The sequence below is a fragment of the Enoplosus armatus genome, chromosome 19, assembly GCF_043641665.1.
Source record: "Enoplosus armatus isolate fEnoArm2 chromosome 19, fEnoArm2.hap1, whole genome shotgun sequence".
In the NCBI taxonomy this organism is placed as follows: Eukaryota; Metazoa; Chordata; class Actinopteri; order Centrarchiformes; family Enoplosidae; genus Enoplosus; species Enoplosus armatus.
The window spans coordinates 20,220,043-20,245,530 of record NC_092198.1 but is presented as its reverse complement, the minus strand read 5'-3'; the positions used below and the strand labels follow the sequence as shown (position 1 = coordinate 20,245,530).

At 47.4% G+C, this 25,488-nt stretch overlaps 1 protein-coding gene across 1 annotated transcript in view; it reads left to right on the top strand.

The window, feature by feature from the left end:
* Positions 1–3,109: 3,109 nt before the first annotated feature.
* Positions 3,110–25,488, top strand: part of enah (ENAH actin regulator) — a 62,866-nt gene continuing 40,487 nt past the window's right edge. The window contains exons 1-3 of the mRNA XM_070925910.1: positions 3,110–3,214; positions 20,850–21,015; positions 24,951–25,128. Of these exons, the coding sequence (XP_070782011.1) occupies positions 3,201–3,214; positions 20,850–21,015; positions 24,951–25,128 (358 nt within the window). The 5' untranslated portion in view covers positions 3,110–3,200. The remainder of the gene's footprint in view (positions 3,215–20,849; positions 21,016–24,950; positions 25,129–25,488) is intronic.

The following is a 25,488-nucleotide window of genomic DNA, read 5'->3' as shown; positions in this document are numbered from 1 at the left end:
GAATGAATGGAGAGTGTGTTTGAGAGTGGGTGGAAGGAGGGAGGGGGGGGGGGCTTTAAAAGAAGTGATACATTGGCTCTTTCTCTGTTTAGTCGAGGAGGAGGTTTATTGCCATGGATAATTCCGGTTCCCTTGCCACTGCCTGTCTCTCTTTATCGGGGTTGTAAACAGGGCCTAGGTGCTGTGCAGCCGTTTGGGGAATATTTTGAAATATCTTTGTGTGTATTTCATTATATTCATTGCATAAAAAAACCCAAAAACAATAACAGCACACTATTAACCTAAATAGTGAACTTAATACCTGCAGGAAGTTTGTGTGAAACTAGCAATTTTGTATAAAATTCTGAACAGACTGTTTCCTGTGGACATTGCAAAGTATCAGACGATTTGTGCTTATATTTTTAGGAACACAATTCCACATCCCCAGTATGATTCTCTTTTAATAGTCCAAGCAGCCTGGCTTTATAATAAATGAATAAAGATTAAAAAAAAACGTTTTTAAATAAATATAATAAATTTAGTTGTGCTCTCCACAGAAATGATTTAAATGCAGGTATATTACACAATAGGCTTCACGACCCCCACCCCCCACACACACACACACAGTTTCAGCCTCTTTTAGCTCATATATATTGGGGAGTTGGATGCATACAAAAGCCTACAGTCAGTCTCATGTAACTTCCTGTACTGAACTGTAAAGGCAGACGTGATGAAAGACATGCTGTATCCATTATAGAAGCATGAGGAATCTGCAGACAGGTTGGGCTATTTAAGAGCCGACATACTGTAGCAATGGGTCACGCACAGACAGACAAGACACTTGATACACCTGACCTTTGACCCCCACGGTGTGTTTTACAGGATCACCCCCTCTGACCTACATGTCCTATTAGGGTCAAGGCTGTTTGTGAGTGGAGATGATAGACTGCGATGGTGAAAAGTCAGTGATAATCTGCAAAGTCAGAAATGTAGGACCCCCCCCCCTCCTCTCTGCACCCACACTCCACTGGCGCTCACTTAGTGACCATGAGTAGATTTCTTATTGACCTGAAACACCTTGGAGTGTGGGCCACACAATGGGTCCATTGAGCGTTTTTTTTTCTCTCCATGGTCCTCAGACCGTGTTTTCATCTCCCTGTGGGCAGGCCTGAAAGGCCTGGAAGACATTTCTGTTCCTGCGGTTCCATTGATCCAGTGGGCTTCAGATCGATCCCGTGCTTGAGTGCAGCCAGGCTATATACAGACCGCTGTACTGTATGTAACTCACGGCAGAGAGTGCTAATGTATTAATATACTGTCGTGCATTTTGAAGGTCTTTGCATTATGAAATGTCAACTGTGACATCTTACACAATACACATTTGTTGAACGTAATTGATTGAAGCTCCATCGATCTTATGGTCGGCTCCATTTCTGTCCTCATTTCTTTTTTTTTTTACTCAACAGAGCGAAGGCCTCTGTATCCTTCAAACAAACCAGGTCGTACAATTTGTCGCCCACCGGCATCTAAAGGCAAGAGCTTTACGCTTGTTCTGAATGGCCACCCTGGAAGGCAGGACGAGAGGCAACAAATCGTAGAAATAGACCATATTCACACATTTTCCTCTGACGTCACGCTCAGGGGGCTGGAAGCTCAAACGCTGTTGTCAAGTCGTGCCGCTGCGTTGCCGAGTCGCATAAACGTAAAGGAATCTGGCAAATGTTGTTGTCTCACAACATGATCCGCAACTGAAAAGACCACAAATAGCGAAAATTCCGGAGCTACCTCGGGCCACATTTCAAGGTAAATCGGCATATTTGATAACCCATTAGCATTACGTTTGCATTCAAGCACTTCCTTGCCGTCATTACCGTTTGACGGGGTGTTGCGCGACACGATGGGGAAGGCGTAAATTAACGTTCATTCTGAAATATCAACGCACGTCTTGGACACATTTATCTAAGCCTGGGAGTAAAACACACTGGATGTAATGCGTGGTAACGTTAACGACCTCAGAAATGTTCTGTAACGTCGTGTGACGTTACGCTCACTGGAACACGTATTTCTGCGTAATGTTCATACAGATTACGTCAGGACAGTTACATAGCGAGCTTGACTACATCCAGCACACTATCAAACGGTCACGTTAACGTTAGCTTACGCAGTGGTTGAATGCTAATGTTGGCTGTTGTCAAGCGGTAGCTAATGGGTGATCAACTGTGTTGTTTTAACTTGAAATATGGGCCCGACGTCCCTCCGGATTTCCACTATCCGTAGTCTGTGAAAAGTCGAGACGGATTCAGCTTTTGGAGTAGCGCAAACCCGGCGTCACGCTGCGGTGGTCGATCACGTACGCCGCCGACCAGAAGTCGGATGACACCCACGTGAAGAAGAACCTTGTTTACCTTTTATCCTAGCAAGCATGAATGGCCAAAACACCAAGGAAAGTGTAACGTTGTGTTTCTCTTATTTATCCAAAGTAAGTTAATCGATGCGGACAGATGATCACTCGTACGAGCCGGCATACTAGCAGCCCGGGTCAAGGGAGTTAAAGTTCCTCTTCTTCTTCGTTGTTTAGAGGCAGTTGGCAAACTGCTTTTAAGCGCATCACCGAGCACCTTCTGGATTGGGGGGGGGGTTAAAGTTAACAACATAACGTCACACAAATGGGCCACGTAATGGAAGGGTTATGTCACGTATTTCCATCATGGCATCATTTGTTTTAGGATGGCATGTTTCCTTCTTTGGTAAGCAGATGGTAACATCTGTATCAGCGGGAGTGAACCTGATGACATGTGCAAGTCAGAATATCTATTTTTGGACAGAGCAGAGAGGCATTCTTGTCGACCCCCAACTGCAGACCCCTTGCAACCCCCCCCCCCCCAGCTGTTCCACTTTTAGCCCCGGCTCCAGTGAGGTGAGCGAGTGTGGGTGGGTGGGTGTATGGGGAAAATGGGGAGGGTTTGCTTCCAGCAGACCTTGTGGGTGGGTGCTTGCCTCACCACTGTCACTGTCCGTCTAAACGCAGGGTTCACTCCCCCCACCCCAACCACCCCCCACCCCCACATCTGAATTGAGCCAGTCAGCCGTCGAGCCAAGCCGAGCAGCTGCTGAGTCAGTCGGTCCGTGGGGAAAGTGAAGACTTTAAGAACCCAAACGCTTCCAGCAGCAGATTTTCTTTTTAGGCGGAGGCGGCGGATTCACCCGTTACCGACGCCAAGATGACCCGTGACTCGTAAGTTCTCGTTCTCGTAAGCGGTCGGGCGACTGTAGCATTCTAGGGGTCAGAAGATTGCGCACGATCAAATGAAAGGAGGGTTGATCGCCCGTGTTTAAACCATTTTCTCTCTCCTCGCCTTCAATATTATACTATCACCTCATAAAGCAGGTTTAACATTTACAGTACTGGCTCGGAGCATGTCAGAAGCCGGCATATGACTGAGGATTAGCCCCGTCTCTCTCTGTATATGCCTGCCTGCCTACCTGTCTATTCCTACTATGGTTCATCTCGTTGACCTTCTCCTCCCACTCGGATGGGAAACTAGCTTTAGCTTTTAGCGCCGTTCCACCTATTCATTCATTATTTGGAGCCTCTCTCTCTCTCTCTGGCCAGATGAGAAGCTTACATATGTATTTATAGAGCTTGCGGTGGCTCTTTCGGCTCCTCTGAGTCCAATCAGAGGGAGTCTCCAGCTCAGTTACAGGATAAGATTCGTCTCCCCATGGGGTGACGGGGACCTTTTTTTTTTTTTCCCTCCTTCACGGCCTCTGGAGCTGCTGTTGCCATTCCAGAGGACTTGCAGCAGTAGAAACATATAAGAAAAGCTGTCCCTTGGATCAGTGTTTAAGTGTATGTTTGTGGTGGTGATGGGGGGGGGGTGTTTTAAGCCTCTGTGGTAGTAATTTCCCTACTGTTTGCAATTTATTTTAGCCTTTTGCTTCATATGTAAATGAGCCAAAGTGACCAGTAAATATCGGCATCCCAACATGTCTCACGCAGGCAAACACTTCCTTCTGTGGATCTACATTGGGGCAGCTTTTTAGTGTGTGTGTGTGTGTGTGTGTGTGTGTGTGTGTGTGTGTGTGTTTTCAGCCTTTCGGGGTATTTCCCAGTTTTTCTTGATCTGTGTGTGTTACATGTGGTTTGTCGCATCTTAATGCAACACGTGCAAGTAGCGATTCGCGGTTTGTATTCCCTGTCTGCTCAGTGTGACGTCACCTCCTTCACAGGGCCGCGGTGTTGACTTCGCGTCTGTCCTGCCGCGTCACCTGTTGTCGGCACGCCCCCGCCTCCCCCCTCTTTGTCACCGTTGGCAGGTGAAGTTGTTGTTTTTGCCTCTTGAGTTTCATGGCCAAGGGGTAAAGAGGAAGCGCTGCTTTGTGCGTGTGTTCGACATCCGGAGCCGGCAGACGAGAACAGGACTCAGGGTTGCCTTATACTTCTTCTTTTCTCCAAAGTGCTTACCTGTCTGTGTAGCCATTTCAGCAGGTGGGGGCGGGGGGGTCAGGCGGCAGATGAGGAGAGAAATCAATTGTCAAAGCGGCACGTCAGCTCCAGCCGAACACTATCTGGTCTAGGCCTCTCTCCTCGGTTCTCGCGCTCTCATGTAAACTGATCCGTGAGCATTTCAGTTCCAGTACCTGAAATGTTCCTGTGGGAGTTATAAAAGTACAAAGGCTGCTTTTCTTTTCTTTTTGCGCTGTATTCTGGTCAGTTTTGCCATCTAGGCAGTAATAGGAAGCCTCTCTGTCTGTTGCAAGGGAGTGTTTTCACACCCTGTGTGTGTGTGTGTGTGTGTTGTGTGAGAACAGTAACTATAGAATGTATTGTTGGCATCCCTTTTATTGAAAAGTAAATGCACCATTGTTATCACCAGCACCAGCACCGTCAAACCCCCCCCCCCAGCAGTCTCGGTGCACCTGTCCCGCCACTCGATAGGGAACTTATTAGCTATGCACATCCCCTGAGATGCTCACACGTCTGCGTTTCAGCCGCAGGGTTTGTGGGGAGGGGGGGGCAGACAGTTGTTTGTCATCACTCTGGATTAAACGGGGCTTCACTGTCTGCTCAAGGACACTTTGACAGCGACGGATGGACTCTGCGGTCACCTGATCATCCCTGTCTTGTTTTGTGTCCCAGTGGGCTGGTGATGAAGCACCATTCTCCTGATTACAGAGTCTTTGGCAGGACGCACTTTTCACTTGAGCTCGGGCTCTCTTGTTTTTTAGGTTTCCAGCATCGCCCAGCTTTCTTCTTTGTCCTCTGTCTTTTTTTTTCTTCTTTTCTCCCTCTCTGTCCCTCTCTCACTCCCCTTCTCATCATGTCTTTCCCCCCACCGTTGTCCCCGCGCACTCTACAGTCACCCTGGGAAACACTCTGTCTTTCTCTTTGCTGGCTTTGCCGAAAAATAAGTCCGTCCCTCTCAGTGTCTCCCGTTTCTCTCTCCCATCAGCAGTTTTTGTTCAGGTGATTCAAGATGATTTGATTCGTTCCTGCATTGCAAACCAATGACACAAACTCTTGTAACGGTAACAAAACATACAACAATACCAAAACCAAAAAGTGTAACAATGTTAATGATAATAATTCATATCACCAAATAGTGGTCATATAATAAAAATGATCAAATCAGCCACATAACATGGGAAGATAGTCCTATATGTAAAGTATAATAGAAGTGTTTTTGTGGAAACTACATTTAAGAATGTCGGGGTCGTACTATATCTGCGGATTAGACATTTATGTATTACAAATAGCTGATGTTGGGTCAGTGAATGAGTTTTATTTTCTCCCGTCTCACATGGGACTACAAGACGCTATTGATCAAACACCAAAAGTCTTTTGCAACACCACAAACAAAGGAAACATCAGTGACTTTCAAACGTTACAAATAAATTAGCCAGACGTTTGTCCTCATGTTTGGCAGATCTCAGCTGGGCACGTAAAGACCTTCGCTTTTTTAGAATGTCCGTCTTTTCATGATGAAATGCTCTCTTTGAGAGGGTTATCCTGATACTTAAAGAGAGCGTGTGTAGCCTCAATGCCGCCAGGCCAGCAAGGCTCTACCTAGGAGTTATCCGCTGGCTCTAAGCTGGCCCATCCTCTTGTCACCTTATACTTGTGCCAGTGCGGTCGGTCAGCAATGATCGTAAATACCTCGCTTTTACTTTGAAGGCAACTTTGAAGAAGTTCAGAGGCTGATGGGTGAAAACCACCGTGGCTGAGAAAAGGCAAAAAGAGCCTCGTCCTCTGTCTCTGTTCAGTCAGCTGCAGCTGTTTCTTTTTTTTTCTTGCCTGCCGTGGCCAAAAAAAAAAAAAAAAGGACTGCTGACTTGCCTGATGTCATCTACTTTCCTCAGCACCACACACACACACACACACACACACATTAAGAAGAGGAGGCTGTTTGTAGAGTTTAATTAAAGAGGAGGGCTGACGGTGAGTTATTGTCCCCCTCAGAGGGACTCGGTCAAAGGGCAGCTTAAAGACAGCGCTGATAGAAGTGGGCAGCGACGGAGGGGGAGACAGCCTCTAATTAAATATGAGTTACATTGTAATATTATTTTGTTTAGCTCAGGCTCTCTCCGTCACGTCTCAACATCAGCGCACAGCTAGTCTTGGTTCTCGGTTGACTACACTTCGGGTTTCCACAACTGAGATAGGGGGGCTACCATTAATGGCGTTGTGGTTCTGATCGCAGTCTGCAAGTTGGAGGCACCAGCTATGACTTGAATTCTATATTTGAATAAACCAGTACGCAGTCCGTTGTCCATTCTAATTTTGTTATTGCAGAATATTTCGTCATGCAAAAAAGTTTCTTTCTTCTATTTGCTCAGCGGATGTAGGGCTGCCACTTAACGATCATTTTTATTATCGATTAATCTGCCGATTAGTATCACGATTAATTGATTGATCTCGTAGTCTATAAAATGTCAAAAAAACACTGCCAGAAAGGCTCATCACAGTTTCCCAGAGCCCAAAGTGACGCCTTTAAACCGCTTCAAAGACTCTTCAAAATCATTGCTTGAAAAATGACAAAATGGTTGGCAACTAATTTTCTTTCAATGGAGTTAATCGTCACAGCTGTGCTGGGGTGACCTGATGCTGTGAGCATGAAAGAGTTGTTTGCCAACATGGTAAATGTAAATGCCCTGCTAAAAGGGGCAGTAAAGTCGTATGTTATATATCATACCCAGGGTCCACGGGCAAAAGCGCTAAGAAACAACAATAAAGAGCACCCGGAATGAAAACAATAGAGTAAGCAGGCAACAACAAAAAAAAAACAAATAGCACGATCTCACACAAAATGTGATCGAAAAGAAATCAGGGTGGAGGTTTGGATCATAAAAAAACTAAACGCTGCTTCACCACGTTTAGTTCTAACCCAATGAACTGCAGGCAGACGTGACCCAGATGACCTGAGAGTTCATGGGGGGGGGGGGCAGTGTTGTATTTGGGACCACGGCCATTGAGCCACTTGAAGACGAGCAGAAGTATCTTATAGTCAGCTCTCTGGCGGACTGGAAGCCAGTGCAATCTCTTTGTTAAGGTGAGTATACAGTATGTGTACGCATCACCGGCGTAAGGGAAATAGCTTGTGGTTTATGAGGCGTGTGTGTGTGTGTGTGTGTGTGTGTGTGTGTCTGTGGCATTTCAGCCACCTGTGCACCGCAGCCTCCTGCGGTCACACAACCTGAAATATCATCAGGCCTCAGGGGAGAGGCGACGTCTTCTGCTCACCTCCACCTCTCTCTCCTCCCGCTGCCCTTTTTGTTCCTAATTTTAATCGGCCCCCACGCCTCCTCCTCTCGTCCCGTCTCTACCCCCTTCCCGTGTCTCTTGGTGGTGGAATGGTCTCAGTGGCGTTGGACAATTGGACAGTGACAGTGAATAAATGGAGGGTGCCCAGTAGTAAGCTTTGGCACCAATCAAGCTGTTATGCATTTATAATGGCCATCAAGATGGAAATATCTCTCTCCCTTCCACCTTCTGTCTCTTCTCCCCCATTCCTCTACCCCCCCACCTTCCTCTCCTCCCTCGCATCATCTGCGCTGCTAAAAGAGGCAGGAGCTTATTACAGGTGCCTCGCGCTCCTCTCTCTCGTCCCTCACTGTCGTCCTTTCCCTCCATTTGATTGTGACGGCTCTCGGTGTCTGCTTTCAAAAAGTCATTTTAACGTAGAATAGTCGACGGGGTTTCGAGACGTGGCGGCGTAAAAAAAACCGGGAGTGCTGGCTTCAAACGTTGCGCTGGGTCTTGTTTGATGTCGACAGGCTGAGTAAAAAAACGGAGATAGGGCGATAAACATTTGATGAGCGCGTGTGCAAGATGGGACGGGGGCAGGCGTGTCGCCGTTATTTAAATATCTAACACCGTTTTTTTGGGGGGGGTGAAAGGCCTGATTTGTAGCTTGCTGTGTTACTGTTTACATCAACTGTTTTAAAGAGCGGAATAGCCAGGAAGTAGTCGTTGCTAGTAGTTTTGTAGCACTTGATATGATCTCAATTTCCTTTTGCACATTATGTTTGCCACCTGTGTTTACATTTGCAACCTTTTAAAACGCTTCACTGAGCATGTTTGTGTGTTTGACGGTAAAAAAAAAACAAAATCAAAACATAATTTTTGTGTGTTTTTGGGGTCCGACATGCAGATACAGCGGGGGGGGGGGTTGTCAGGTCATACAGGTGATGTTGTACAGTGGTATATAAAGTATTCAAAAAAACGGCCATTAGTTCCATTAGGATGCATTAGCAGCAATATGTATTCAAACAAGAAAAACTGTCTCTATACTTTCGGTGTGCCCGGCGTTTCCCACTGTGCCTGGTGACGATTTTAAACGGCGACGCAGTGTTTGTGCGCATATGTATGTGTTGCGCAAGAGCGTCAGCGTGCACTTTAACGCGCTGTACAAAGGCACAGAATATATATCTCTCCCCAAGCCCTTGCTGTTCCGACCTCGACAGTTCGGTACAGGCTTCCCTCGCAGTCCTGTGTGTGTGTGTGTGTGTGTGTGTGTGTGTGTGTGTGTGTGTGTGTGTGTGTGTCACTACCCTGTCCTACGTTTGCTGTGTTCTGTGCCCTGCCTGCCACAGCACACGGCGGCCTCTTACTCTGACACACACGCTGATAGAAGCAGCGTGCTGCCTTTATTGTGGCTGATTTCATGCCTGTCGAGCCAGCTTTTATTTTCAGCAATTTCAGTAATTACGTCAACCCTTGAATTAGTTTGGAGCCTTCGGGGTGAATCGCAAGTTTAATTCAAAGCCTGGAAGACGGAGAGAAAAAAAAATACAACATGTGTTCAGCAAGTTGATCCTTTTGTCAGTGACAGCTGCCGAGGGAAGCTACATGGACATCTGGCGCGGTGGTTAACGCTGTCGCACAGGAGGTAAAGCTGGTTAGAGTGGGTCCCCGGCTACCCCCGTCATATTGAAGTGTCCTTGAGCAAGACACTGAACCCAGCAGCTTGCATGGCAGCTCAGTTGCTGTGTGAGTGAATGGGTGAATGAGACTTAGCTGTAAAGCGATTTGGGAACCTTGCAGGTTGAAAAGCGCCATATATCCAGGGCGGCGCTAACTTCCGGCTTTGGCCTACAAAAATACGTCACCCCGTAGAGACAGTTTCCCACGAGCACGAGCTGCTGCCTCCGGCGTTTGCATAAAATGCTGCTAACGCAACGTATGGACCTTGAAACGGGATCCAATACAGAATCCAACCCTTGCATAGCAGTCTTCGCAACGGGTGGGGGGTGGGGGGGGGGGTGCTGTCTAGCTCTCAAGTTGCCTTAACCGTTGGCATAGCAACGGATAAAACCCAGTCAGGGCTGCAGTACTGTAAATACCAACTCAGTGGGAAAGCCCAAACGTTTGGCTTAAAAACACCCTCTAAATATAGGTCCCGCCTCACAAGAGTCACTATCTAAAGAAGTCAGATATTACAACGGTGCTTTTGACTATGATTCCATATCAACACAATGATCCTTGATTGATTATTGGCTCCGTTCAGCTGTGTTATCAGCTGCTCTGATTCGGCACCACGCCAGCTGAAATGGAAAGAATGTAAATGAACGGATACAAGTGTAGTCGCACAGAGACGGGCCCTTCAATATGCTGCAAACAGATGCACCACATTTCCATGGTGAATGTAAATGCCTTGCGGTGTTGTCCGCGAGCGTCGTGTGCGCCGCGAAAAAAGGAGAAACCCCCCCCCCCAACCACCGTCATGTTGTGTCAGATGCTCGTCTATCCTGTAATCCTTGTTCCGGTGCCACCAAACATCACTAATTCTGGGCTGCCCATTCTTCGTAACTCTCTCTTAGCATATTTCATTTTGGAGCGAGACGAGTTGGGTGGGTGTATGGCGAGTTAAGGAATAGAGAGAGAGAGAGAGAGAGAGAGAGAGAGAGGCACGCAGATAAAAGCAGGAGCGAGGAGCTGGGAGGGAGAGGGGAGGGGAGGGAGCCACAGGCAGATGAAAGAGGAAGAGATCAAGGGAAAGACAAAGGGTATGAGCCAAGGGAGAGAGAAAGAAAAGTGACAGAGCAGTAGATGAGAAGGACCCCCCCCCCCCCCCCCCCCCCACCCCACCCCTACTTGAACCCTCCTGAGCTGAGTACCCTGGGCTCCGTGATACCACCGCAGTGATTATACCCCCCCCCCCCCCCCCAAAACAGCTCCCCAACAGCCTCCGCCACGAAGTCCAGAGAGCGCAAGAGAGCAAGGGCTGCGCAGGGAGCAGGAGCCTGTTGCCTGGATACCCTTGCTGTCGCCGCGGCGGTAAAAAGCCAGGATCAAACCGTGTGTGTGTGTGTGTGTGTTAGCTGGCATGGGGAAAACACAGCTGGCTGTCTGGACGGCTCCCTTTCCTCGCTCGCTCACTCGCTCCGACATCGCATGTGTGAATAAGGAAGGAATCACCCTGATACAGGGGCTTTGAGGAGAGGGGTGGGGGGATGGGGGTGGGGGGTGACTGGCTTGCTGCTTTGGATGATGAAGAAAGCGGCTTGGTAGCGAGTGAGAGAAAACCTGAAGAGATTCACTTGGCTGCCGAGTGAAAGAGAGGAAGCAGAGGGGAGACGAGACCCCGAGACAGCCGGAGCTGAGGACGGTGGGAAGGAGCGGGGGGCTGGCTGGGTTCGCCCAGCAGGAAGCGGGGGGTGGGGGGGTGGGGGGAGGAGGTGGCAGCTAGCAGGGCTGCGTGGAGCCATGCAGATCCAGTCTTCTGGTCCACTATCCAAAGCCTCCCGCTTCATCTTCAGTCACAGATGCGCGCCGGCCTCCAAAATGGAAATCCACCGGTACGTACCTGCTGCCGCAGAGTCATCCAAGTGAGTTCCTCCTCTTTGTCTCTTCATCAGCCTCTTGTTGTGCTCGTTTCTGTACAGCAGGAAACCTCGTTAGTACCTCATCTTTATCGAGCGAGTCGAGGCCTCGTCTCGCGAACGAGCGAAAATGCCTATTGCATAGACCGTGGCTTCAGACAACCGGTGCGGCAGAGCCCTTTTTCCTCCCTCTTTGTCAATGTGCCAACCTGATTGCACCCTGCGGTGGAGCAGAGTCCTCCTTCCTCTGCGGTGCCAAGAGAGGGATTACTGCACATTCAATTCAGGTGCGGTGTCGCAAACTTTAAACCAGAGTTTGCCGAAGACACTTTTCCGGCTTTCTTGCAAAGTGCGAGGTTACGTGTACGGGCAGGTCTCGTGGTAACTTTTGGGACGTTTGTGATGAAATGCCTCGTGACTGTGCTGCAGACCAATCTATCTATCTGTCATAGTGTTTTTTTAAAGACTGTTAGTCCATACAGAAAAGAACTTAATCACACAGGGAACTCTCACAAGGACTTTCGATTTACAGGAAATACAGAAAGAAAAACAAATTGTGTCTCTGAAATAATCTCGGACTCAATCCTGTTTAACAACAACCTGCAAAGTTCAACAAATGACTTAAGAGTTTTTTTTGTTTTTGGCAGTGTCATGTTTGATTCATGTTTTCTGGATTCTGGCTGGCAAGGATTCCCCTCCTCATGCAACTGTCCCCCCTGAGGGCTTGGTTCGGGATGCGGCTAGCCACGTCGCTAACCTCTACATTTACCGAGCGGTAACATAATGTCGAGGAAGGAGACGGTGCTCAATTATTTATGCAGTTTTTGCTAGAATGTCAGAAAACATCTTTCCGTGGCTCAGTGGGCCAAGTGTTATGCTCACTTGGAGGGAGGATGGCATTCGGTGAAGGAAAAATGGCTGTAGTTTGTCGTTCTTATCACAGAGTAACGAATCAATCTCATTGTGTCTGTTTACGTGCGTAGACTGTATATAAAGATGGCTTCCTCCCGCTGTACAAAAATGAAGCTAAACTCCCGGATACGGCCGCTGCCACCTGGGGGGGGGGGCTGTCACGTCGTCCCTCTTTACATGCAGTCTGTGGTTTAGCCAAATGGACAGAGAGACCGTCCTTCATCCTAGGTGACCTGTGCTCAAGCCCGGCGAGGGTCCACGCTGTGTCAGTGTCCTTTAGCTACTTACTGAATGTCCCAGCTCCAGGGGTGATGGTGATGGTCTGCACCTGACTTCTGACCTCCCTGTGGACAAAGAGAGTCACGCATCGCATTACATCACACATGAATGTATTTCCTTTCAGCTGCAGTAGCATTTAGAGGATAGAATACTGACTGAACACAGGGTTGGGGCTTGCCAATTTGGAATGCAGAATTCTTAGAGTTACTATCAAACCTTTTCCGTCACTTGGCTGGTGGCACTTTAAACCTTTTTACCTTTTTTTTCTGTCTTCAAGACGAGGACGATTCAAACTTCAGGGAAGGCCAGCAGGACAGCAGGGTGTTGAGCCACCACACAGACCTCCAAACGTTTCCACCCACGCCAGCGTTTAGATGTAAACACAAGCGGCACGGCTACATTTAAGTAAAACTCATTAGTGCTAAACATGCTCATTTTGTTCCATCTGTCTCGTTATTGACTCCAATGATGACTTAATGAGAGGGTGAAGTCTTGGCCGGCCATAGTTATTGTTTATGTCATCCAGTACACAGTAAAAGAATTTGCCACACAATGGCTCCCACAAGGCGCCTATGGTTGCCCACAAGGGACAAACGCCCCATTCACACGTGAATGTTTGGCAACTCGACAGAATTTTGCAGGTATTTTACAGAACTTTTGAAGGGAACTTGCCCTCAATCCACTGTTGTGTTCAGCCTGCTGCTGAAAACAAACCTATACAGGCTTCAATTGTTGGTTTGAAAGCGCAGTGCGGCTCAGTCCAGTCCAGACCTGCTCCGTTGTCAATGTGTTCCCTGTCCCTGTGTGTGAATGCCAGCGTGGTCGGACTCTTGTAAAAATGTGCCAGGCTCCCGGTTAACGCACAGGCTGCACTCTGAACCCTGGAAACACCTTGCAATACACTACACTACACTGTGTAGTGTGTGTGTGTGGTGTGTGGTGTGTACGCACAGTGACCCAACATATGCGAACACGCACGCCTCCGCACAGCCGCCGCCGGTAGAGAAAACAGTGTCTGGAGGGTGTTAAGCCTTGTTTATGCTCGCGCGAGCTTTGAGATCGCACGGAGGCATTTATACTTTACGGGGCGATCCGTCGAAGTGTTCTCTCAAAACGCCAGCGGAATTTCACCATAAACCAACATGGCTGCGCCCTGCACTAGAGCTTGTTGTTGCAGAGGAAGTATGGATCCGTTTTTTATCTATTAAATGTGGTAGTCTCTCTCCATGAGTTCAGAATCATGTGGAAGGGGTCGTGGAGGCGCTTGAAATTATGTACCGGCTCGGGCCAGTCTAGTTTCGCAGGCGTCCATGTTGAAATGTCGCATCGCCTGATTACGAAAATTCAGAGGCGCGGCGCGATGTCGTCACAGAGACTCCACGGCGACCATAAATCCAGCTTTAGGGTCCCATAGGCGTCAAGTGTTACGGTATGCGAAGGAGATGCTTGCAAGCCTGTGAAGCTCTGATCCTTATGCTCCATGGAAGTGCTGCTTTTTCGACTTGAGATGACTTCAGCCTTCTCCCACCGCGTCCCTACCAAGCAGTAAAAGTCGGCCGAGCGTGCCTCACACCTATTCTTTTTGTGATTGTTTGTGATTGTTTGTGACCCGTTTGTAACCCGTTTGGCAAAGCGTGCCGTTTTATTTAGTGAAAGGTCAGATGGGCTTTTTGAGGGGATTCCCACGCTGATGCTGGTTACCATGGCACTGAAAAGGGCAGAGTCATTAAAGGCAATGAGAGGGGAGAGGAGGAGGGGGGTGGGGGGGGGGGGGGGGGTGCGCACAGCCACCTGCGGATCCTTCCTCTGGGGATGTGCCTCTTCAGTCAGCTAATGGTCTCTGTGAGCGAGTCGCTCAAAGCTCTAATTGAATCCAAGAGGATTGTGTGTATCGGGCCTAACTCCTCCTTAAACAAGCCTGGTGCTTGAATAGGCCCGTCGATGGCCCAGGTAATTACTCGGCAATAACGTTTTGCACCATAATGACCCGCATTAGGTGACTGGGAGGTAATTAGGGAACAACAAAGCAGCACTACTGCAGCGTGGCAGTGCTGTTAGAGCTCACTCTCAGTTGCATTTAAGGGCACATACGTTAAATCTGTAGTCTTAACGGTGCTTTCATGTGAAAGACCTTCGACAAAGGTACCAGCAGAATCACTTCTTTTCTTTTTTTTTGGCTAGTTACGCACGACGGTAAGAAAAAGAGAGCTCTGAATTAAAAGTAAAGGCGTTCCCCTTTAAATAGTCCCTGCTTCGGGTGCTCCCTTCTCCTCAAAGCAGCACAGGCTTAAGTCTAATCTCCACCATCTTCATCACACCCCCTCACCGAAACAGAACGAATGGCGCCGGAAAACTGCAGCACAACACAGAAATCCGCTCTGAAGCCCGAGCACACGAAGCGTCCTCGCCGATGCCTGCGTCTGATTACATTTAAATTGCAGAATGGACTCCGAACAGGGCCATTTTTTATCCCTTGATGTGCAGTTTTAATATAATACCTTGTTCTTCAGCATTTTGTTGAGATAAAGCAGAGATACTGTTCTAATCTACTCAAAAGGACGGAATAGTTTCCCTCCAAAAAAAGAGGACAGAATAGATAATGATAATTTAATCATTTAAAGGCTTTATTCATATCGGTTCTTTACAGGGTAAAAACAAACGAACATGAATCATGAAAGTGTTTATCATGAGAAGCAATAAGAACAACAGTGCCGCCAATAGAACAGTAAATAAAATAAAGCAATAAGACATAAAACACAGTCGTAAAACATAATGAAGTCATCCAAAGCACGTGGGGGGGGGTGGGTTATCCGTCTCTGTTAACGAGTAATGTTAATACATTTTTCTACACTGGAGATTCAGGCTGTTAACTGGATTCAATGTGTGTCAAAATGAGCATCCCTAATCTGTACCTTGTTTTTTTTTTGTGTGTGTGTGTCATGTTTTTAAATCAATAACCAGGACTTCTTTATGGCCTTCTTTATGCACTCACGGCGCCTTTGTAACGTTCTGTGGAACACCTTGACTTGTACTGTTGTTAGGTCATTCATTCACTGGGTTAGCCAAAAACAAGTGTTTCCATCTGTTCCATCGCCAATAACCGTTTCTCATTTGCATTGTATTATATAATACTTATATGTTTTTTATAGCTGATTGTGTCCATATCAACAGGCGGTCTTACGTAAGTGTGTTGATATGTATTTTGTTAATTTTTTTTATTTTTTTTTAATATAGAAGCCATGTGTTAATGGCAGGCATAAATGCCCCTGTGAGGCCTAGTGGTGATGGCTCCTTGTGTCACGGCTCAGGTGTTGGAGTGGATGACTCATGCTCGTGAGCGGAGGGTGTTTTCTCATGGCTCCTCCATATCATTCTGTGTGTTTGTGTGTGTGTGTGTGTGTATCAGTAGGTAACCCCCATGCAGACAAAAAGCTGTTCATGCATGCGTGCACACCTGCACACATCTGGACTGTCTCACGCTCTCTCTCTTTTTTTAGCGGGTGCACAAACCTCCACCCAACGTAATGTCCGTGTTGCTAGGGCGACGACTGGGTTCGAAGTTCCTATAAAAAGGCGGCGGAGGGTGGTGGGTGGGTTGCAAAGGGGAGGCGATGGAGAGTCCAGTGTGGGACTTACACGGTGCAGTGACCTGCTGTTGTCCTGCCGGGCCTTGTCGATCACTTTCAGCATGGTTTTGTGGCGTGGGACTGACAAACCCACGTCCCCAATAATTAGACGAATGCTTTCTTGCTTCTGTGATTTACTCACAGGTCATTTGAAACAAGAAGTCTTTCTGCAATTCTGCAGGATTGTATATGATGGGGAAAGTTTATTCGTCATTACTTGGTTGGTTTCAGATCTCAGTCGTCACCCTGCGTATTGTAACTAACTATAACACGGGGGACTTCGTTGGTACCTGCATTACCATTACCATGTGACAAAACCCAAATAACGGACTATAGAAACATAACTAACGCAGACAGGCAGGTGGTGTGGTTTTATTTTATCCTACGATGAAAGCTTTCTGTCCTTTTTTATGGGAGCGGTCTCTCCTGGGGTTACAATGCCAACTTGAGTGGCTTGATGAGCACCAAAATGGTGAATTAGAGCCCCACCGATAAACGGGCAAGGCTGTGTATCGGTATCAATAGTGTACACGTCCGCCGATGAATGACAAGAAATTAGTACAGAAAGTACAGACATGCCAAAGATGTGTTCTATACATTCTTTCCCACCAGAGAGCAGTTTTTATTTTTCAACTTTAAAATTAGTGTTGTAATGACTAGTCGATTAACTGATTAGTCAATAGACAAAAATGACAACTAATTTAAGTTGGTTAGTTATTATAACTAGTTATTTTCCGTCTAGGGACTGAAAATGCTGAAATGAAATGATATTAAATGTTTCGGACAACAGTCCTCCGAGGGTCCCGTCGGCCCACTTTGCAATCCGCCGTCTTAATTCACCGCGATTCCAAACATTGGCACAATACCTGCAGTCGATGGTTCAGCAGGGATGTTCTCTTGTCTTGCAGAGGCCCCTGCTGTTCCTTCCCCGCCTGCCCCCTGATCGCTTCCATATGGGCTGGAAGCACTCTGCACAACAACGCCATAAGTGATGGCTGATTAATGAGAGAGAGAGAGAGAAAGGGAACGAGAGGAGGCAGAAAAATGGGTTTAGGAGAGCGGCGGGAGAGCGAGTCTGCGGTGAAGAAAGTTATAAATTGAGTGAAATCAAAGACGTGGTTGCAGAGAGAGAGAGAGAGAGAGAGGGAGAGAAAGGATGCAGATGTGGCCCCCGGAATGGCTCTCCTGAGCTCCTCCATCCTGAAAGCTCCTTCCGTCTTCGTCCGAAAAAGGCAGCTGCACTCCTCCCCGAACGCACCCTCGGGTCATCCCTTAGTCCCAGTCCGCCTCTTCTTACTTTCTTCCCCCTGTCTCGTTCATTCTCATAGCGGCGGGGACTCCCCCTTACATTCCGAGCCCCAACCTTGGAAAAAGCCTTCTTTAACATCTCGTATGGTTCTGCTCGCACGTTTTGTTGTGTCAGCTTCGCAGAATGCACCGTCCTTCCCCAGCTTGGAAAGAGCCCCCTCTGGCCTTCCAGAGCAGAGCGTCGGTTTAGCAATGGCAGCCAAAAGTCGGAAAGAACTGTTATGTGGCGGGGGCATGCACCTTTTTAAGGGAAACAGAGGAAATGGAAGAGGCGATGGAGAGAATCGTCCCACAATAGAAAACGGCTGATTGAGTCAGAGTCCGAGCAGCCTGAATGTTTACAGTCTCGGGGATTTTCGTGGGAAGCTGTGAGAGGAAGTGTGCGTCTGTTCAGGCACGAGACACCCCTGAGAGTAAAACAACGAAACGGGGACGTGAATGAATGCCCTAACAGTTGGGGGAGCTGTCATGTCGTCCGTCTTTTTTACATACAGTTCTGTGCAGGGTGTATCGAGGGTTTTCCAAAGAGCTTGGTGTAAATTGTAAGTAGAAAGTGAGGTCATGAGTTAAGGCAACATATACTCAGCGATTAACATCGCATTCAGTGGCATTAGACGGGTGGCATTGCTCTGACCTCTGCAATCGAATCAGATGATCCACCACACAGAGGGAACGCGTGGTCCCACTCATCGGCCTGGGTTTGTCAGATCTGTTTTTGTCAGACACAATGAAGGAGATCTCAGTTACCCCCCCCCCGCCTTTTTTTTTTGTTAGCTCCTATTTATAGACAAGTGGGGTCGGCTGGTTATGTAACTTCAGCATTAACAGCTGAAACTGGCCACACTGATTTCCACTCCCCGACGTGGCGAGTCAGTACAATCGGAGAACGTGTCTTTTGTGTCGTGTCACCGTCGCCAAACGGGAAGCAGGTAGTCTGAGCTTTCGGTAGCGCTGTAGGGCAGCACCAAGCCCCCCCCCCCCCCCTCTCTTTTTTTTAAACTGAGCCTCATTAACATTAATGAAGGAGATGAAAATATTCTCATCTCATATCCCGTTCTCTGTACCTATTCTCGTCAGATCTGCACATTTTTTTCCTTTTTTTGTGTGTGTGTGTGTGTCATTCCACTCCATTAGAGGCCTTTTAACTAGCAAGTCATGTCCACATGTGTGTATAACTGGCCTAGAAGCAGACAGACACCCCAGAAAACTGAAAGGCATGTTGATGTTGGTAGATTGTTCCGCCTCGTCTTAACTTAATATGCAGCTCAGTAAATGCACCGCAGTGCCAAGAGAGCCCGGGCTGCGCGTCGCCGTCGGCAAGGCCACAACTCTAGGAAAAAGCCTTTTTGGCCAGTTGGCCCAGCGGAGAGAAAGAAAGGGAGGGAGGGAGGGAGATGGCGGCGGACATGTTCAGTGGATGGGGAGGGTCAGCGGGGCTTGATTGCGCCAGTCAAGTACGCGTTCCCTAAAGGAGAGCTGCAAAGACAAAAGGGGCCAATGCGCCGCCACGTAATGTACACTCATCTCGATGAGGAATGTGGAATGCGGAATGAATGAATGCGGTAATGCATTCAGTGTCTGGCTGAAGGGGGAAGAGAAAAAAACATAAATGTCAAAGTCATTCAGCACACAGTGAGCAACGGCGTCGTGTGTGCTTTACTCCGAGCTCCACTGAGATGTTTTAAGGGGATTTTTCTCTTCACGTCTCATGTTTTTTATTATTGTTGTAGTCGCTGCCACCCCCCCCCCCCCCCCCCCCCCCCCCCCAACACTTTTGGCATGGATTCCTCCCACAGTTCAACAAAACATGCAGAGATGCAAAATCATTGTTTCTTCCTTTTTTACCACTCGGATGTGATTGTCTTTGCAGCGCCCGCCATTAGAGAAATGAACTCTGACTCTACCTATTGTGATGTATACTGCACATTTAAAGAACCTGCTGAAATCTCTCTATTATGGCATCTAATTCACCACGGGTGAATCTTAAGTCGATTTGCCTACTTTAATAAAGACGTAAGGTTTAATAATTTGACTGTAAGAATATGTTAAAAAAAAAAAAAAAAGTTGTGAATGAATTACCTCCTATCCATTACTCGGTTGGTTTCCACTCCACTGGTGTACCCCCCCCTTTAGATGTAAAATATGAGCTGAGGTGTTAATTCTGCCGTAACGTAAGTTCATCAGCTGCTGTAGAGCACTCACTTCTGTTTGCCGTTATGACGCCACATTAGCGGAGGTGTGAAAGTGTTTGTACAAGCTGGATGTGTGAGGAGGTGTTGCACATATGGTTCGTGTGTCCTCGACTCTGTACTGTAGTAGAGCACACACTTTTTTAAGTGCGCGGGAGGTTAAATGTTGCAGAGCAGGTGTAGCTGCTGTGTGTGTGTGTGTGTGGGGGGGGTTGGTTATAGATGGCTAAACATTTGTGAAAGAATACATTTCCCATTCACGAGTTATAAAATCAAGGGAGCTCATTTGAAGTTTATCCATAAATGCGGCCGCGCTCCGATGAAGATGCATAAAATCTCCCGAGACGATTCACCAAACTGTCCCCAGGTGTTGAAAATCAAAGAAAGGAACATTCACGCATCTATTTTGGCACTTCAATTCACTCAATCAGTTTTTGTGTTTATTAAATTATATGCCCCGATTTCCAATTAGACCTAAAATGAATGCAGTGTTAATTGCTATACTGTGTTTTGCTAAGAAAATGCACACTTTTATTTTGGGGGGGGAGGGAGAAGTGCCCCCTAGAAAAGACCTTTGCTTCCCGCTACTTTCTGACTTGGGAAACTTTTCTAGAGTTCAGTCAAGAAGGGACCAGGACAACCTCTGGCCCTGAATCTTTCTGGATCCCCAACAACAAACCTGGGGCATGGAGCTTGAAAGATGCGGGCATTTAGCAGGCAGGGACAAAAACAAAACAAAAAAAGACTCTGAATGGCATCAAGGGAAGTGTCTGCGTGATGAATTGAAACCTGCTATCGGTCACCATGGCGTCTCACTAAACTCTTTTGTAGACGGACACAAAAGCCAGCCGCCCATGAATTCAATCTCATATGAACTCCTTGTGCGGGCGCGTCCGTGGTGGCGTCTTTAGATTGCCGGAAATGCCAAAGGTGATGGTGGTGTGGCGCGTCCAAGCCAGCCTTCCCTCAAGGCCTCTCCATTTTTTTTTGTTTTAGGGAGCCGTGAACTGGATTGTCAGCAGTGTGTCATGAGAGCTGTTAACATGTGTTTTACTTCAAAGACACGATAGATAAAATCAAAAGATTGTTAACGAGCTCCCCGGGGGTAGTACACTGTGTTTTTTGGGGGGGGATTTATTTATCAGCTCGCCTGAAGCGCATGTTTGACCGTCCGATTGTTTGACGGTCCCCCCCTCTCTCTGTGTCGCTTGTGTCCCCCCCCCCCCCCCTGCAGTGAACAGAGCATCTGCCAGGCGCGAGCCGCAGTCATGGTGTACGACGACGCCAACAAGAAGTGGGTCCCGGCCGGCGGTTCCACGGGCTTCAGCCGAGTCCACATCTACCACCACACGGGCAACAACGCCTTCCGCGTGGTGGGACGCAAGATCCAAGATCATCAGGTCAGTGGATGAAACCAGTATGGGGCGGTTTGCTGGAGTTTAAATAATTTTAAATTGTAAACTGAATAACCCCCCCCCCACACACACACAAAATTAAGAATTTTTCCTCTACAAATCAACTCTTTGATTCAGCATGACCTCTTTGTTTAACGGTCAAACAGATAATGTACCACTTGACACATATAATACACACTGAAATACACTTACAAAGCTTATTTTCTGGGCTGTGTTGTGACTTTTATGGCTTTTGAGCTCGACAGGTTTGGCAGAAACAGGCTCATAAACACCTATTAGATCTAAGACGGGTGGGGGGGTGGGGGGCGGCGGCGAAGCGCGCTGTTAACCAAATATGGTATATCAAAATGTTCAGTTTTAGGCACCGGCTGATGTCAACATATGACCACAGAGCCGGAGAATCCTGTGGTATTCGTAAGCTGTTCAGCACCCTTCCACAAACTATGCATCAGATAGGTTCTCTCAAGGTTGACGAAAGGACCGTGAATAACTGATAGTGGCCTCCGAAGCTTGTTAAACTCTCGCATGCAGGTGATCCAGTTGAAAGGATCTGAAGTTTTAACAGCCAGTGAGTTTATAGAATGTTCTCCAAGAATCTAAGTGTTTGCTATTTTTTATCTCTTTTTTTTTTTTTTTTTTAGCCGACGGCAAAGAGTTTTGAGAAAAATGAGTGTGTTTTGTTGCCATCTGCTTGTTAAAGTACACAGACAGTGTTTCCTCACACGCTGAGCTGCGACTGCCACTGTGTGTGTGTGTGTGTGTGTGTGTGTGTGTGTGACATAGAAATGAAAAATGATGAGCGGCCAGATTAGACACACACATAAATTGACCTTCCACTGAACCTTTTTTCCCACCCCCGAGTCCCGAACTATTTTATCCTCGACTCCCCGGCTCCTCCAAATCCAGCGGATGACTGCTGAGCTCTTATTCCTAAACGCTCAAGCAACATGCATGAGAGTGCGCGCGCGCTCCGAATCCCATATGAACACACGTGCACAGTCACTCATACAGATACAGAATCCTGGAAGAGGGGGGGGCAGGAAGAAGCTCAGATCTGCCCACGGCTTAACGGCAAGAATAATCTTCAGTGTGTGTAGGGGCAAATAGCAGCAAGCCACAGCGCTAACCCTGTCATGGCAGTAAGCACTTCTGGTGCAGCCTCATCTACTTCCAAGGTGCATGCGAAAGACTGATGCATTCCAGTCTCCAACAGAGTGCTGCAGGAATGAGTCCTAAAACCCGGAAATTAGGAAGTCAATGGGTTTTTGGTTCGATGCCTGAAATAAGGTCTGTGGTTACACACAAGCTTAAGAGATTTACACGTTTTGTTCTACGACATAAAATGCGTCAGTAGACACCCCCCCCACTCGTGAATTTTGAAGCTTTTACGTGTCTTTAAAAAGTCGGTTGCTAACGAGCGGCTAAATGAGACTACAGAGGTTGTCGCGGACATTAAACGGCGCTAACTTCCGGGTTGGCCTACAACTATGCGTCACCCCCTGCAACAACTCTGTCGTTGTTTTTTTGATCAGTGTTTAGCTGCTGTCAGCGAAACTCATTACTTCCTGTTGATGTTTCACACTAAACTAGGAAAGGTTGAGATTATGCCCTTTGTGTAGGAAAGCTTTTAATGTGAAACACCGGTTGCAGGAAGGGTTGAGTTTCACCGATGGTTGGTTAACACCAGTCGAAAACAAACCCCAACAAAGTGGAAGTGACTGCTGTCGGTGAAACTCAACACTTCCTGCCGATGTTTCACACTAAAAGCGAAGCAGGAAAGGTTGAGGTGATACCCTTTTGTGCCAGGGAAAACTTTTAATGTGAAACACCTGTGCAGGAAGTGTTGAGTTTGCATCGATGGCAAATTAATATGGGAGCCGATCAGAAAGCAGGTCTTATTAAAATATGATAATATATACTTGGAAAAAAAAAAAAAAAAAAAAATTAGCTATAAAGGTCTGTCTCTAGAATAAGCCAGTTTCAAATTAAGTCCCGTTTCTATCTGCATTGGAGGGAAATGAGGGCCCCAACCACTGTCTGAGAATGTACCGTATCCTCTGTCCCTTGTTTTGATCGTCATTCTTCTGACTCTGGAATTAATGAGTTATTATCATGGCGCACTCGATCCTGAAATCATAATACGGAGCTAACAAAAATGACAAACACTGGTCAAAGTGCGACCTCGTCAAGGAATTGACTCATTTGAAACACGGCGGTCGGACCGGCCGCGTTTGTGCTGGCGGTTCCATCATAGGACGCACATTTCCGTCTGTTTGTTTCATTCACTGCCACCTACAATAAGCGTCTGGGGTTACACCAGCCCAGTCCCTTCTCACATTTACCGGCTGCTTGTTTTGTTACCCAGTCCATCGACAATAAGAGATTTCTAATATTATTTGTAATAACCACAGACGTTGACACTAGATTATCGGCTTTATGTTTTTAAACATAAACCAGCAGATTGGTAACAGGCTTTAGCGCCGGAGGAGCTGTTTATTGGCAAAAGCAACTTTTACCTACTTTTACCTTTTTCTGGACTGGTCTCGGTACAGTTTAAAAGCTTGGTTTCCACCGCGGAGGTTTCTGAAATCCTAAATAACCACGGGGGCCGTGTAAGATAAGCTTTCGACCACGGGGTCCCCACAGGGGAATGTTTTGGATTCAGTCTCTTATTACTTTGGACATGAGATGACACAGCGATTATGAGATTAAACCACATTACACATCTTTTCAGGGTATTTCGGCTGTGTTAGATGAAAAGTCACAAAATGATATGTGTGTTTGGGGGGGTGGGTGGATAGGGGTTTACATCTTCCCCACATTTCATGGTGCCAAAAAAATGCACTGATCATGATGCAGATTAAGATCCTTCGGGTAAAAGAAAAGTAAAAAAAAAAGCTCTTTCATATTCTGTGTGTGGAGGATGCAGAAGTGGAGCGAGGAGGACGGTCCCCCTCAGGTTCTGGGGCTAACCCAGTTCTGAGACTCCGCTTCTCTGTCGCAATAACTCGGTGAGGAGTAGCTTGAGGCGTTTCTTCTTGGCCGTGTGCCCAGGACACTAAAACCCCCAATGTTGGCATCGAAAGCACCTTAAAGCGCAGAGTCGAGTGGATCATAAAGTCACTTTTATGAGCAGGTAAAAACGACCTTTTTACCACGTAGTGACTGCAGAGTCCCGGCGTTGGCACTTTGCGCTTAACGAGATTGAGGTTGTTTTGGGTTTTTTAGCGCGTGAGTTTGTTTTGAATCATCAAACAGGACTAGACAGCATGTTCCTCCTTTAAAGGTCCCATGTGATGCTCATTTCCAGCTCTGTATTTTTATTCTGGGACTCCACTAGAGCAGATTTGCATGATTCCCAGTTCAAAAAAAGTCCTTATGTATCTTCTCCTTGACCTTTATGCGCCCCCCCCCCAGTTCCCCCTCTGTCTGAAACAAGCCGTTTTAGACGAACTGAACAACCACCAAAAAACCTGAAGAGTCGTCCTGAGCAGAGCGCTCCAATAACTTAGACAGACTGAGCGGGTGGATGTGCGTCCCTGTACTTGGGTGGGCGGTGCTGTGCCTGGAGCAGAAGACCTGCTGGGGGGGGGGGAGGGGGGTGTGGTTCAGGGCGGCGACTGTATAGCTGTGACATCACAAGTCCCGACGGCTCGTTTTAAAGGCGCAGTTTCTGAATACGGGGCTGTGTTTCGTTTTCCTCCGTGAACTGAGCGTTTTGATGCTTTCCCAGTATTTATACAGCACCGAGACCTGCTTTTATAATCAAACAAGACATGGACGTCTCACTTTCTACTATATGGGACCTTTAAGTGCATGACATTTATATGGTGGTTATCTCAAATCATTACTAATCTAAAGGGGTGTGTGTTCTTTTCTTCCTTTTCCTTTCCCAACGCGCTCACCGCGGGTATCAACAGGTGGTGATCAACTGTGCCATTCCCAAGGGGCTGAAGTACAACCAGGCCACGCAGACCTTCCACCAGTGGCGTGACGCCCGGCAGGTCTACGGCCTCAACTTCGGCAGCAAGGAGGACGCCAACGTATTTGCCAGTGCCATGATGCACGCCCTGGAGGTGCTCAACTCCCAGGACACAGGTAGTTCTGCTCCCCCACTGTATTTCTGTGTGTGTGTTTTTATGTATTCCTTTACAGTAACAGGCTCATGACTAGTACTCATTTGGTTTTTACTACACAAACTGCAGCTGCAGACCCCACCTGCTTACAGGATCAGCTGTTTTTGATGAAATCCACTTTAAACAGATACACATTTTCACACATCTTTGTATCAGGGATGATATAGCCTATTTTGATGTTCAGGTTTCAGATTTTCAGGTTTCAGGGTCAGGGCTTTCACGCCGAAGGTCTGAGGGATTCACGTGGATCTAAGAATCCTCGAGCAGTAAAACGAATGCCGCTGCTGCATGTGTGAGAGCTGTAACGCTGGAAGTAAACTAG